We start from the raw sequence: 14,347 nt of genomic DNA, 5'->3' as shown, positions 1-14,347 counted from the left end.
GCAAATGCTCGACCGCCTCTATGAACCAGCCTCGACCTTGGTACAGCTAAAAGCAAAAGATCACTTGATCTAAGAGATCTAAAGGGGGTATAAGTCTGCAAGAGGTCAGACAAATACCCGGGAGCCTGTCCATTCAGGGCTTTGTAAGTTAACAATAAAATTTTAAAGTTAATTCTGAAGCGGACAGGGAGCCAATGAAGAGAGGCGAGCACTGGGGAAATGTGTTCACGTCCTTTAGTATGTGTCAGAAGATGAGCTGCAGCATTCTGGACCAACTGCAGCCTTGCCAGGCAGGTCTGGCTAACTCCAGCATATAAGGAGTTACAATAGTCCAGCTGGGATATGATAAAAGCATGAATCGCCCGTTCAAAGTTTTTAAAAGATAAAAATGATCTCACCTTAGATAAAAGCCTCAGTTTGAAGAAGGACCGCTGTACGACTGAATTTGTTTTTCAAAGGTGAAATTGCTGTCAAATATAACCCCCAAATTTTTGGCATGCGATTTGACAAAAGGCTCAAGACTGTGCAGGTTAAAATTAGAGGTGCTGGGATAGCCGCTTGGTCCAAAAATTATCACTTCGGTTTTGTTCTCATTGAAGTTAAGGAAGTTAGAGGCCATCCAAGATTTAACTTCACCGAGACACTGAAGTAAGGGTTCTAGTGAGGCAGGACTGTTTCCCTTCAGTTGAAGATAGATCTGAATATCATTGGCATATGAATGAAAACAAATGTTATATTTTCTAAAAATTAGACCTAGAGGAAGCATATAAATGGCGAACAATATTGGCCCCAGTATAGATCCCTGGGGAACACCACAAGTAAGGGGAGCTGAGGAAGAGATAAAATCGCCAACGCTCACAGAGAAGGTCCTGTCAGACAGGTATGACCTGAACCACTCTAATGGGGTGCCCTTTACGCCACAATGCTCCAACCGTGAGATTAAAATGCTGTGGTCAACAGTATCAAAGGCAGCGGTCAGATCTAAAAGCAGAAGCACAGCTGAGTCACCTGAGTCAGTGGCTAATAAAAGATCATTAAGAACTTTTAAAAGTGCAGTTTCTGTGCTATGAAGAGTTTTAAAACCAGACTGCAACCTCTCAAGAACATTGTGTCTGCTTACAAAAGATTGCAGCTGAACAAACACAATCTTTTCCAAAATTTTTGACAAGAAGGGGAGCTTTGAAATAGGCCTGAAGTTAGTGAGGACAGAGGAGTCAAGATTAGGTTTTTTAAGTACAGGCTGTACAACAGCATGTTTAAAGCAGGCTGGCACAACACCTGAGCTAAGGCTGCTATTAAAAATAGCTAAAATGTCAGAACTGACAACCTTAAAATTCTTTTTTAGAAGATGTGTTGGAATAATGTCATTTGGACACGATGATGTCTTTGCACCACTACATACTTCCTCCACCTGATCAAGATACACAGGCTCAAACTGATCAAAAACAGCAGAGCAGGTGACTATTTTAGAAACGTCATGTGAAGGCAGGGCGATCATAGATCGAAGCTGTTTTATCTTATTGATAAAAAACTGCAAGAACCTTTCACAGGTGTCTGAGGAACTATTAATACAAGAAGCTGGGGAAGTATTCAGGGCAGAGTCAATAATTGAAAAAAGAACCCGAGAATTATTGGAGCTATTCTCAATAACATTAGAAAAAAACCTAGACTTTTCTGCTTTTGCAATGTCCTGATACCTGTACAGACTGTCTCTCAACATGAGAAAGGAAACCTGCAGCCCATCTTTTTTCCACTTACGTTCAGCCTTCCTGCACTCTCGTCTGGCTGAACGAGTGGCCTTATTTATCTATGGGTCTGGTCGTGGTTTCGAGCTTATAGTTTTAAAAGGAGCGACCTCATCAAGGACAGTTTTGCATTTATCATAAAAATTAACTGTCATTTCCTCGGTACCAAAGCCAAGGGGAGATCTTAAAGCTTTTTTAAAAGCAATAGAAAATTGTTCTGTTGTAGATTGGTTAAAGGCACGACAACGACGTGTAGAAATAAGAGGTGTAAAATGGCGGAGAGATAAAAGTATATCAAACACAACAGGACAGTGATCAGAAAAAACAGCATCACATATTTCCATGTTTAGGACCGGTAACCCTAGAGATAGCACAAGATCCAATGTATGACCCTGTTTCTGGGTTGGCCCAGACACAAGTTGAGCAAGACTGAAGGAGTCTATCAAACTTAAAACGTCTCTGGCCAGTGAATTGGAGGGACAACACACATGAATATTAAAATCTCCAACGATTAAGATTCGATCGTAGTTTGGCACAGTTCCAGCTAAGAAGTTTGAAAAGTCTTGGATAAAATCCTTGTGATATTTTGGAGGCCTGTATACAGCTGCAACGAGTGTCGGGCGGGGATGCCCCAATTCAAACGTCAGAAGTTCAAAACTAGAATACGAGTGAGTTAAGAGTTGTTTGCAAGAGAGCTTCTTCCTAAAAACAGCTGCCACTCCACCACCACGCCCAGTCATCCTCGGCACATTAAGATATTCACAGTTCAGTAAAACAGCTGGACTCACCGACTCTCTGCCAAGTTTCCGTTATAAGCATTAGATCCAGTTCCCGATCAGTAAAGAAGTCCTTAAGAATAAACGTTTTGTTTGCTAGCGATCGAGCATTAACAAGACTTAATCTTAGTGGTACCGGTGGCTCAACGGCCGAAGCGGGTGCCCGACCTACCGGCCGTAGGTTCTGAGGGTTTACTCTACCTGAGCGAAGACGGGGGGGACGCTGGCGCGGGGTTATTGTCGTAAGCCCAACAACAGGTGTCAGGCAAGTGTAAGCCACGTCCAGAGAGTGCCAGTAGTTGATGCGGTCGAATCGAGTCGGGATAGGGTGAGGTATTTTTCGAAATCGTGTCCAGGTAGCCTTGATTCTCACCAATAAGCCACTGCGTTTCCCACGGCGTCTACGGCGCCCTCTCAGTTGAGGTAGCGCCGGAACACAACGGAGACAAGCCGGAACTCCTGACAGGAGCGGTGGGGAGAAGGTTCCCTGATATCCACGATTGCAATAAAGAGTTTTTAACTGAGAGGATCTTAAAGCTAGCAGCATTTGGCGATCATATACAAGCAGAGAGTTAGCATGTTTTAAAACAAAGTAAAAATAACACACTAGTACAAGCAGAGTCAGACGGCAGGCCGTACACACTGGCGCCATCTTGAACCTCACTACATCTGGTAGTGAGGGAGTAACATGTCCTCCCTCACTACCAGATGTAGTGAGGGAGGACATGTTACTCCTAAAGGAAGCAGCTGAAAGGAGAGTACGACATCACAAACCATGGGGTGACGTCAGCACCAGAGGTCAGCAGACAACTTCTGCACTTACCTCTGGTGCCAGCACCTGAATGAGACAAAACTCTCATTCCTTATAGTTACAATACCAGCTCAGCACTGATTGGCAAGCTTCCTGAACTAGCCAAGAGGCTGAGGGCGTAGGGCAGGGGTCGGCAACCTGCGGCTCCGGAGCCGCATGCGGCTCTTTAGTCCTTATACTGCGGCTCCGCGTGGTTTGGGAAAATAAATTAGAAGTATTTAGCTGAAGTGTATTTTATTTATGTTAGTTCTTTTTAAAGTTGTAGTTCTAAATTGGAAGATTGTGATATTGAAATATAAAAATACAATTATATTTTATCATTTTTTCATCGCTCAAAATAAGCGTCACACTCGCGGAAGCCGGTGTACCCGCCGAAACGCCGTGCATTTATCGAGACTTTCAACCCCAGGTAGGTCAATTATGGATCTTCGGATCCACATTATGTCAGCAGCTGTTCTCCACCGTGAACTATGTTAAAAACAAACACGGCTCACGCCTCACAGATGACAGCTTACAGTCCTGCGTAAAGATGAAAGTGACTTCGTACAGCCCCGATTTGAAGATGCTGTGCGCAGAGGTTCAGGAGCAGAAGTCCCATTGTAAACATATCACGGCAGACTCGACGATGTTTGTATGAACACGCTTTTCAGCATCTCTTTATTGACCACTTTTCACACACGGTTGCTGTACGCATACAGCCGGCTGTAGCTTTTCAGCTCAAAGCCCGACACATACCAACACAACAGCATAGATAGCACAGACGTGAAGGCGGCGAGGCGTGATTGCGGGTGCCGCTCAGGTGCGTCCGCCTCCCCTGCAGCGGTGCTGCAGACCACGCCTTGCCACACACATTAACCAGGTAAAATACATATTTAGGCAGAATATTGCAAATATCTTTTTTTTTTTTTTTTTTTTTTTTTTTTTAGCAGCATAGTGCTTTTTTCCAATTATTTTTTAAAAGTCAGGTCAAGGCTCCAAAAGCACAAAGGCGATATAAGGGTGGCGGCTCACAACAGTTTTTGTTTGCTACATGGATCATTTTCGTTCAGCTGGGTGTCTTTCCTTTTGTTATATTTCTTTAAGACTTCAAAATGTGTTAATTACATAAATAAAATGTAATTATCTCTGTAGCACTTCATGGATTTCATAAGCAACACACTTTAGTTGTTCACACAAAGCATAAAGGTAAAAAACAATATATACAGTGTTATCTTCATTTTAGATATCAAAAAGTATTTGCGGCTCCCAGTGTTTTTGTTTGCGTGGAAACCGGGTCCAAATGGCTCTTTGGGTGTGAAAGGTTGCTGACCCCTGGCGTAGGGAGAAACTACCTACAGAGCTTATAAAACACCACTGCTGGGGGAGCAGCATGAGGAGCAGCAAAAATCAGCCACTGAAGCGTGTTTGAAAAGAAATGTTTACTTTTGAAATGCTGGTAAGGTGTCCATTAATTTAGAGAAACAAAACAAACACACAGTAATTACTGAAACAAATCTCTATGATTATTGGAGCCCTTTCATTTCCATCACAGAAATACACAGCTCATAGACTTATTCTTCTACTGACGAAGAAAAGAAAACTGACAGGTACAATTTCCTAAAGATACCTCAACACTTTGATTTAACTAGAGACGTATTTTACAAAATAACAACACAGATGGCATGTGCATTCCTTCAGAAAATTGTTCAGAAAAGTTTTATACACATTGGCCAGCACAAACATTGTTATATGACAGGTCAAAACTACACATACAGACACGTTTGTAACAAAGATACTTACAATAGTTTAAAAACTGAATGACAATATGCAAAATTAAACACAAATCTTCACCTGGAGTAGGTTGAGTACTTGTGTTTTTGTGTTTATTTTAACCTGTTTGAACTACTACATGAGTGGGGAGTCACTACATGAGGAAAGTACAGAAGATGTTTTTGTTTCTGCAGTGGTGAGGATGGACAGCGAGAGGGCTTAACGCACAGTGCTATGGTGTAGAAATCCCAGAGAGTAGGTACTTGGACACAATCAACTCCTGACCAACAAAGTAAACCGCCAGAAAAAAAAATTCTGTTGAGTTTGTGTCCAAACACAGGTATGCTACAATCAAAAAAAGATCATGAGCCTAAGGCATGCTAATTAAACCTTTAGCCACACTGGCTTCAAGACTGGTTACCAATCCTCTGGCAACTAGTGGTAGAGTGTTCCCCAACTGGTTGGCAAGTGGTTGCTGGAGTTTGCTGGCTTTCACTAGGTGAAACAGTTTCCTAAGAGGGTGCTGCACCAAAAACTTCCTCCAATCACCTCCTTGTGATTGCTTTGGTCACTCAGATTGCAGAAGTTGTCCGTAGTTTGCGTGAAAGGGACCAACTTGTCTGCAAACACTCTCCAACTACTCACTAAGCTAGAGTTAAACTCAAAGAAGTCTAACACAAAACAGAAAACGTTTGCCTTCAGCCTAAAAGTGTTGTTTTAAGCTGCATCCACACTGGAAGAATTGGAGGCACTGGTTACCTAGGTAATACTATACTGTATTTACTCTCAAATCATATCTTGAACAGCAGCATCCTTAATCTCAGCACCACCGACTTCACATTTCCAGCACTTCTTTTCAGGCATAGCATTTTGAAAAGACTTTCTATGATCTCTAATCGCTATGTTGCTTTGTGTGAGCATGTCTCCTGGGTGCATGATTTACTCCGAGGACAGTCTCCAATACTGGGTTGCAACAGACTTTTCACATTTTCACTAACGCTCAGCGAGTAGTTGGCAAGTGTTTGGAGGCATGTCAACGTCTTCCATGGCAACTGTGTGTGATGATGGCCATCTCCTGCGATTACAGGTTTTTGATGCAGTACTGCATTCCTCTTTACAATCATTCTAACCTAGTAACTGTCAGCAACCTCTCACCAGATTGATTTTTTCCTAGTAGCCAGTGGTGGTCACCACCCAGTTTCAAGGCCTGTATGACTGAGGCGTAAGGTAACTGATAATATGTGATGCTTGACAGTAACAAACAGCAACACCCAACACACATATTCATACAAACCTTGAAGTTAGACAGTAAAATTGCGATTCAAAGCTGTATTCATTTATTTGTATATTAAAGTTACTTTGTGATGGCTTTTTTCTTTTACCTGCACTGATTAACTGCCTGACCTAAGACGTAATTAAGTACTTAGCTCAACTTAGTTTCTGTATGTTGCGCACATATATTATAGCACGCCTGTGTAACATTTGAATACTGAACTGGAAGTGATGCATATTTTTTAGCAAGCAAAAGCCATTTTCAGCATCATTACCACATTTGTGTCAGAGTGTGTTGTCAATCCCCATGAAATATGCTTAACACCTTGTAGCTGTGAATTCCTGCCTTCTATACAGGCCACTGCTACTGTGTCAGGTTATCACAAAATAGTGTAACCTTGAATCGGAAGGTTGTGTAATGCAGGAATGCAGAAGGGCTCCCTCACAGTGACAAACATCTGAAGATTTCTGACTAGACTGGGTGTTTTAGCTCAGTAATTGGGTTTTTATAATCTGGACAGAGAGTCTGGAGATATGGCTGCAGGGTAACGCTACTTGCATTGTTCTCCATTTCAAACCTGACAGGACCAAATCAACCTGCCTGACACAATTCCAGCAGACACATTGTTGAGATTTGCGCACATTGGGCCACCAGTATTGTACAACACAATATGGTATAAACAGTTTTATTAATCCCAATAGAAGCAATTTGTTTGGAGATGTTTCTGGTACAGTAATAAACAGATTAAGTCAAATGTGGAATAAACTCTGCAAAAACCAAAAATAAACACCATGATTAGGCAAAATAAATGAATGAAGACAGTATTTTTAAATCACCAGTAAGGACTAAAGAAATAAAAATAATAATCTACAGACCATTTAATTTCTGAGTTGCAAAGTACGAATGAACAGTAAGTCTTTTTACAAACAGGTAAAACATGTCTAATCGCGTGTTCAGAACATGCCTAATGTTTTGCAGTTTGGGGGATTTATTGGCTGCAGACAGAATATACTCTGGTGATGCTGTTCAGGCTGTTTCTGCCTCTTTACCGTGAGGCTGTGAAGCCAGCAGATAAAAGCAAAACTCATGAGACTCTCAATAAAAGATTGATAAAAGCAACACAAGAGGATGACAAATTGACAGAAAAGGAATTTAGTTTTCAGTGAATTCTCTGATGTCCCCGATCCATGATAAACTTATCCTTCAGACTTAATTTAATAATGGAAATAAGGCATCACCTTATCATTCACACAACTGGGCATGTTGTACTCATTAGCTGTAGCCACTGTGTCTAAACCCAATCATCAGTTATTTAGTTTTAGATGCATTTAAGTGACAGAAGTTCCCATGGCATGATTATTAAGGGACAAGGCAGCAAAGCATTGCTAACAGAATATTTGACCAAATATCTGCCCCATGATCCATCACTGATCTTGATTGCACAAAAGGACAAATTCTTGTAAAGAATCACAAACTGAAGATATTAAATGGGTCTCTGTAAGTTACACCTTTATCTGCATAGTTTCCTGAAGACAATGACATAGTATTTTCAGATGAGAATAATTCCAGATTAAGTATTCAGTTCCACTTTACTGTTCTTATAAAACCCTTCGAAGCAAAACACTAAGTTAGGAAAGGTCGTTTTGCATCAGCATTGCAGTTCATGTCAGTTAATGAAAGAACTGAATTTATTAATCCACATTAATGTACACAAATCTTTAATTATTTTGTGTGTAAATGTGCAACAAAGCCTGGCAGCAGTTTGTAAAATGAATCCGCAGGTAAATTATGAAGACTATGTAAATGAACAGGAACTGAATTATGTCCATTTTGAATGGGTGAAGAACTAGAGTTCTGGGTATATTTGTTATAATTTTTGCACTTCAGAATTTAATTCACTGGCTGAAAAAGATCAACGTTTGGGATAAAATCATGGGTCATATATAGAAGATGGACGTGGCCGCTGTGACATCATCTGATCATCGGTGGACTACAATTTTGAAACCATGGGTTTGACACCTGGGGTGTTATAGCAATAGAGATTAGCTTATCAATAAGAAATTTTCTATGTGTTGCTTTAGTGATCAGTCTGATTACAGCATAGTCTGGGAAATTTAAGAGGTGCACAAATGAAACATACTTCCAATTAAGATCCACTGAAAATTTGTATCCATGTGCACTGCAAAATAAATTGCATTATGTCGCATCATGGACTGCTGAGACCAGGCAGCTAAAATACAAACAGATGCAACATAGAGTGTGCGTAAAGATATTTTTGCATTTTCTGTATGTTGCCTATAATATAAAAAGGTAAGTGTTATCAGCCTGTGAAAATCCAAAAGTCATTGGGATGGGAGAAACTAGGTTCATATTTTGAGATGTATGATGCGCTGTAGTGTGCTAATTTTGTTTTTATTTCACTTCCTTACATAATAAAGAACTTGGATCAGAGCCTTTCACCTTCTTTGACATTAAACCTAGACCAGAAAGGATTAAGCCTTCTACAGAAAAAACATATCAAAGCTGTAAGTGCATGGCAGGCTTTCCTAGTTTAAATACTCTTTAACATGACATGATGCTTCATGAAGTAAAAAAAAATATTATTTCCTGGGCCAACAGTTTGATGTGTAAAGGTTTTTTGTAAGGCAGGGCCGGTGTTCTGGGAATCCATCCTACCTGACAAACCATCCTACCTGTTGTTTCTGCGCATGCGCACAACACAAAATTAAGTGCCAAATCGTCCTACCTTTGTGAATGTGACCTACAAGCATACTTTAACGGGTAAAATGAAGTGGCAAACCGTCCTGGCTTTATGAATATGAGCTACAAGCATACTCTGATGGGCAAAGTTAAGTGGCAAACTGTCATACCTACTTAAATTTGTGCTGGAATTACTCTGTGAGAGTAGAAATGTACATAAACTACTTATGGACGTTTTGCCAAATTAGTATGGTTTGTCAGAACACCGTTATGCGTGTGCAATACATCCTGAATTTTAACATCTTGATCGTGTTCCTATATTAGCAGGAGTCTCAAAAAATAGCCTTCACCTTGACAGAGTGACACAAAGAACATAAATCAGTCGATACAAAGTAACTGGGAGACACTGTAGTCCTCCTTATTCGTCTCAGTCCAAATTCAATCACATGGAGGATCGACACCAGGGAAGGATCATTCATCTCTCCACTCTGGATCTATTACTCCTTGTGTATTTGTGACTTTCAGCAGCATTTTGCTCACTTTGTGCTCTCATTACTGCCTTGTTTGGTTGGGGGCTTTTACGTATATTACATAAAACCAAAGCAAATGTTTGGGAATAATGTAAAATACATAATTTATGGGCAGCTCAGTATTTTCTATTATAGACACCCAATGATTATGATGTGCTTGAAAACATAAGTGATGATGTGTTGCAACAGCTTTTTAGTCATTCTGAACATAACCATTTACTCATACACACACACACACACACACACACACACACACACACACACACACTACACCTCCTGAGTCACCAGGCCTGTTAGAGAACCGTGCTGATGGTGTCAAAGTCCTTGCTGATCTGTGAGCTGCTTGGCAGTGACTTGAGGTACTCCAGGTGCCTCCTGGCATCCTCCTGATTGTGCCTCACGTAATAGATGACGTACGCGATCACCATCGTGAACCACCCGAACATGGTCACAAACATGGCTACATCAGTTGTCTTGTGGTGAAAGTTGCAAAAGTTGATCCCTGAGTCCAGCACCTGGATTAGTGGTTTGCCTGCATATTCCTCCTTCACGGCCGTGTGGCACATCACCTCGTTCACCGTCTCTGGGTCCAGCTGCAGCTCCCTCAGCACCTCCTGCAGCGTGCACTCACAGTGCCACGGGTTGTTCGAGAGGCTGATTTTTGCTCGTAGGCGGGCAAATGCCTCTTTGGGGACACTTTTGATGTGATTGTTTGATAAATCCAGTACAAGGAGGCTGTCAAAAACACCCTGAAATGCTCCAGCGTCCACGGTCTTTATATCATTGTTAGACAGATCCAGCTCCTGAAGGTAGTGTAGTTCCTTGAAGGCATGATGGGGGATGTGGGTGATGTGGTTGGACGCCAAAAGCAGGATAACAGTATCTCTTGGAAGATCCGCAGGGATCTTCTCCAGGTTACGAGACATACACTGGACCACGGTTAAGCCATTCTTCTCCACGCAGTGACAGCTTGTGGGACAAGCTACCACTGGTACACTTGTGAAAAATATTCCAAACAGCAAGCCCCATACGAGGGCAAAGCCGCTGAAGATCAGGGATTTCCTGTGCATATCAGGCCCTGCTAAGTCCTGCATATTCAGCAGTGACCTCCTGCAAGTTCTGTCACGCAAAAGCAAACATAGTGTCACCTGTTTCTCAGCATTTAATGAGGATAATCACAGATTCATTAGCGCTTAAAAAATACCAAAATGATCAGTTTATTCACAGAAGCATCTGGGCTTATCTCCAGATAATCCTTTAAAATTGATTTGAAAGAGTTTTATATAACCTTTTGAAATATATTTCGAAGGTGCTCATCCAAAAATTGAGCTGTTTGCTGAACATATTCCAGCAGAGACCTGTATTTTCAGGTTTTATTGTGAGGATGTTAAAACCTTCAGAGAGCTAGGAGCCAACCAAGCAACGCTGAAATCCTCTCACCATGTTGTGCACTGAAAAAAGCAAAGAAATAACAAGTTATTCTTCATAATAATAAAAAAGAATTACTACTATGTAAAAGGAGCGGTTACGTGTGCACAGAGTTTATACACAAAGAACTAACAGAGCCAGTAATTCCTGCTAAATAAGTTCTTTTCTGAGTGCACAGCCAGCTGCCTTTGTCTTGCCAAAATGAGCGGAGAAAATGATATGCCCACAATGTTTGCTAAAGGTGTAATGCAATTATTAGCAGAAAAAAAAATCCATTTCACTTCAGCAAATCTCATAAAACAGCAGGTACACTCGTGGGTCATCGCCTGTATTTTCTCATTCAATTTATAAAAGTGCAATTTTTTCTTTCTCTGGCATTATCACTTATATTATCTCCTTACATGAAATCACTCGCTGCTCTGAGAGCACCGTGCAGATCGATCTTAATTACATTACATTTAATATCTAAGCAAAGAAAAGCAAACAATATTACCAAAAAAACCAGGAAAAGCATTTTTTCTGCAGAACTCTTGCATCTCAAGGACTGCTGCCACTCATGCACAGCCTCACGGTAGGAATAGCTGTGCGCTCTAAAATTGCTCCCATCTGTCCTGCAGGAGGATCATCACTTTAGGACTGCGCACCCTCTGGTGGGCTGAACTGAGCACACAATGAGCCCCCCCCCCTCGCTGTGTTCGAGGTCATCCGCCCCATGGAGCTGCGGTGTCTTCTTCTCATTTGTCATTTTTTGTGCACCCATCACTTTGGCAGGCGCCTCATAGCTTAAGGCCACACACACCATTTCTTAAAAAGACAAAAAAAAAGGGCCCCTCATATCCTCATCAGCCTGCCGTTAGCAGGAGGTGTGGACAAGATGAGGCGTCTTGTCCACCTAAAGCATTCTGCAGCTGTGTTATGACACCCCTGCATTTGTAAGTAAAATAGTACACCATAGGATTTACACACTGTGCTGTGGTTTTCAATGTATTTTTGCAGGAATGTAATAAAATTATGTAAAAGTATTTAGGTTTATAACAAGGCGTTTCAGCCTGGCACAAGAATAAAGGAATTTAACATTTATGTATCTTTAATAGTTGAGGATATTATTAAGTGCCTACAGCGGCAAGAAAACACAGAAGAGAGATTTAAATTTAATGAGGCTTATGGGAAGGCAGCACGAGAGCGTTTGGTAATATTGCGGATTTTAATCATGATGTGGTTCTGTGGGCAGCAGAAAAGCAAAGACATACAGGCTAATAAGTTCTTTTTTATAGCAGGTTTACTACTTATAAAGGTACTTACCTGGAAATTGGATTCTGGAAGGTTTTTACCCACTTTTTTTCCACCCAGCCTCGGCAGAAAGGCAACCCAACAAAACACTCGCGTGCGGGTCTTTAGAAAGAAAGAAGGTCTTTGAAAACAAACAGAAAAAGCCCATTATTTTTAAAAAGTACTACTTCAGTGTGTCCGTATATGAAGGGGCTGGAAACGCGAGAAAGTTCCTCAGCGGTGCGCGTGGAACTTCCCAAATCTCGAGCCGAATCCAGATGCGGCTGATGTTGGTTCTTCTAATTAAACGCAACGCGACGGCCGCACTTGTTGACTATCACTGCGAAGAAGGAGGAGGTGGTGTCCCAGCGAGGGTCTCGAGGAGCCACACCGCTCCGACTCGTCACGCGCCTCTCCCTCTCTCGCTCTGAATCTCAGTGATCAGCGCGCGCCTGGCGCCAGAAGGAGTCCCGGCTGCGCGTGGATTGGACTGCTGTTCTGTTGGCAGCTCTCCTCGCTCGCTCCCCAGCTCCCCCACCTCCTCCTTGTCTCCCTGCCTGCCTGCACCTCCCCTCAGCTATGCCTCCCCCGTCTCCCCTTTAAGCAAATTAGCCACAAAAAAAAACAGGAACCAGTCCGTCTGAAAATGGCACCATTAGTAACCGTTCTTTGGCGATGCACTATCTGCGTTAACTTAAGCCATCACAATCACTTTAATCACGCTTGTCTTGTTGAAGTCCGTGATTTTTTTTTTCTTAAAGTCATAATTAGTCAAAGACATAAAATTGATCCCGTAACCCCCCGCCCCGCCACCACCTCGAGGCCGATTGCTCATGTCTGACTGAGAGGTGCTGTATTGATTATTTCAAACACCCCAAGGGATTTTAGGCTGCACAGCAGTGGATCAAGATGTCAGCTTTGAGGTCTGCACACTCCGCTGGTAAGTGCTTTATTCAAGCGGCGGAGGCTTATTCCTCATTCACAAACTGCATAGAAAGTACAGTGTGCAGGTTTTATTCTTTTTTTTCATGCATTTAATGCAACCCCACTTTCTGTTTCACTCACGCACCATGCATCTCTGCATCAGCACACAGTAAATATGAACACTTGCCTTATATTAGCTCATAACTATGCGTTTAGTAATGTTTCTATGACCACACAAAGATGGAAAATAAATAATGAAATAAGAATTTTCCACCAGTGCATCTCTTACAGTATGTGGAATGTGTTTCTCTTTTTTCTTATGGTTCACATTTGTTTCATACAGTTATGCTGCATGAGAAAAATGCATAAAGGGGCAACTTCCTAACTATATTAAAGCATAATTTATACAAGACATTTAAACATTTGCTATCGGTTTTATCATGGCTGTTTTCCATATGTGTGACATTCAGCATTTGTTAGTAATTTTATGTGTATAACTAACAAGCATCAATATCAGTCATAAGATCAACTCTCATGTGACCTTAACAGATCGATGAACACAGTGCAGACATAAAAATGAAGGCTTGGGCGTTATGTGTGTGTGTGTGTGTGTGTGTTTTCTCCATAGCACAGCAGTTTTAAATTGTCTTTGACAGCTGCTCGTGAAATGTGCGAATGTTACAATTTAGTGCAGGTTATAAAAAAACAAAGTGCCATGTAAATCTTCCAGATAACCTTGGCAAGAAGGAGAAGAATCTGCAAATATGTGCAGAGAGGGAGCCAAACAAAGCGCTTCAATTCCAATTGTACTCCCCATCATGTAATTCAAATGTAGGTCAGCCTGTCCCAATGTTCCAGGTGTCATTTGAGCTACGAAGAAGTGCAAGTTTTTCATGGAGCCCAGTCCCGTCACAGTCTCAGACCTCATGCTGTGGCAGCTGGTATAATGAACTGTGCTATATGTGGTGCTTATGTACCAAACTAATCCAATCTCACGTGGGACCATATGGATGTTACGGAGAAGTCCAGGATTTCCTTGGAGAATTTCTAAGTTTTCAGTTTACAAGATAATTGCCTCTGTGGTTGTCTCATTAAGACCTCACAGTGAGTTACAAGAGATTCATGCCAATTAACAACACTAA

The 14,347-nt window shown here is 41.6% G+C and overlaps 1 protein-coding gene across 2 annotated transcripts; it reads right to left on the bottom strand.

Annotated features, from left to right (window-relative positions):
• Positions 1-4,735: 4,735 nt before the first annotated feature.
• Positions 4,736-12,886, bottom strand: lrrc3 (leucine rich repeat containing 3). 2 transcript variants are annotated; one of them, XM_084908623.1, is made up of 2 exons: positions 12,315-12,886; positions 4,736-11,035 (listed from the first exon to the last, which is right to left on the bottom strand). In XM_084908623.1, exon 2 carries the CDS (start codon positions 10,676-10,678, stop codon positions 9,878-9,880), a length of 801 nt encoding a protein of 266 aa, XP_084764749.1. In that variant the 5' UTR covers positions 10,679-11,035; positions 12,315-12,886; the 3' UTR covers positions 4,736-9,877. The 2 variants fall into 2 exon arrangements, with proteins under 2 accessions (XP_084764749.1, XP_084764750.1); XM_084908624.1 differs by lacking the exon at positions 12,315-12,886 and adding an exon at positions 11,506-11,662.
• Between the last annotated feature and the right edge of the window lie 1,461 nt (positions 12,887-14,347).

Source organism: Perissodus microlepis, chromosome 16 (assembly GCF_051167445.1).
Source record: "Perissodus microlepis isolate ML-2025 ecotype Zambia chromosome 16, ASM5116744v1, whole genome shotgun sequence".
NCBI lineage: Eukaryota > Metazoa > Chordata > Actinopteri > Cichliformes > Cichlidae > Perissodus > Perissodus microlepis.
Note: the sequence above shows the minus strand (reverse complement) of the source record. Positions and strands in the feature narration are given on the sequence as shown.

Coding starts and splice junctions, on each gene's coding strand:
- lrrc3 (XM_084908623.1), bottom strand. CDS start 10,678: ATGCAGGACTTAGCAGGGCCTGATATGCACAGGAAATCCCTGATCTTC.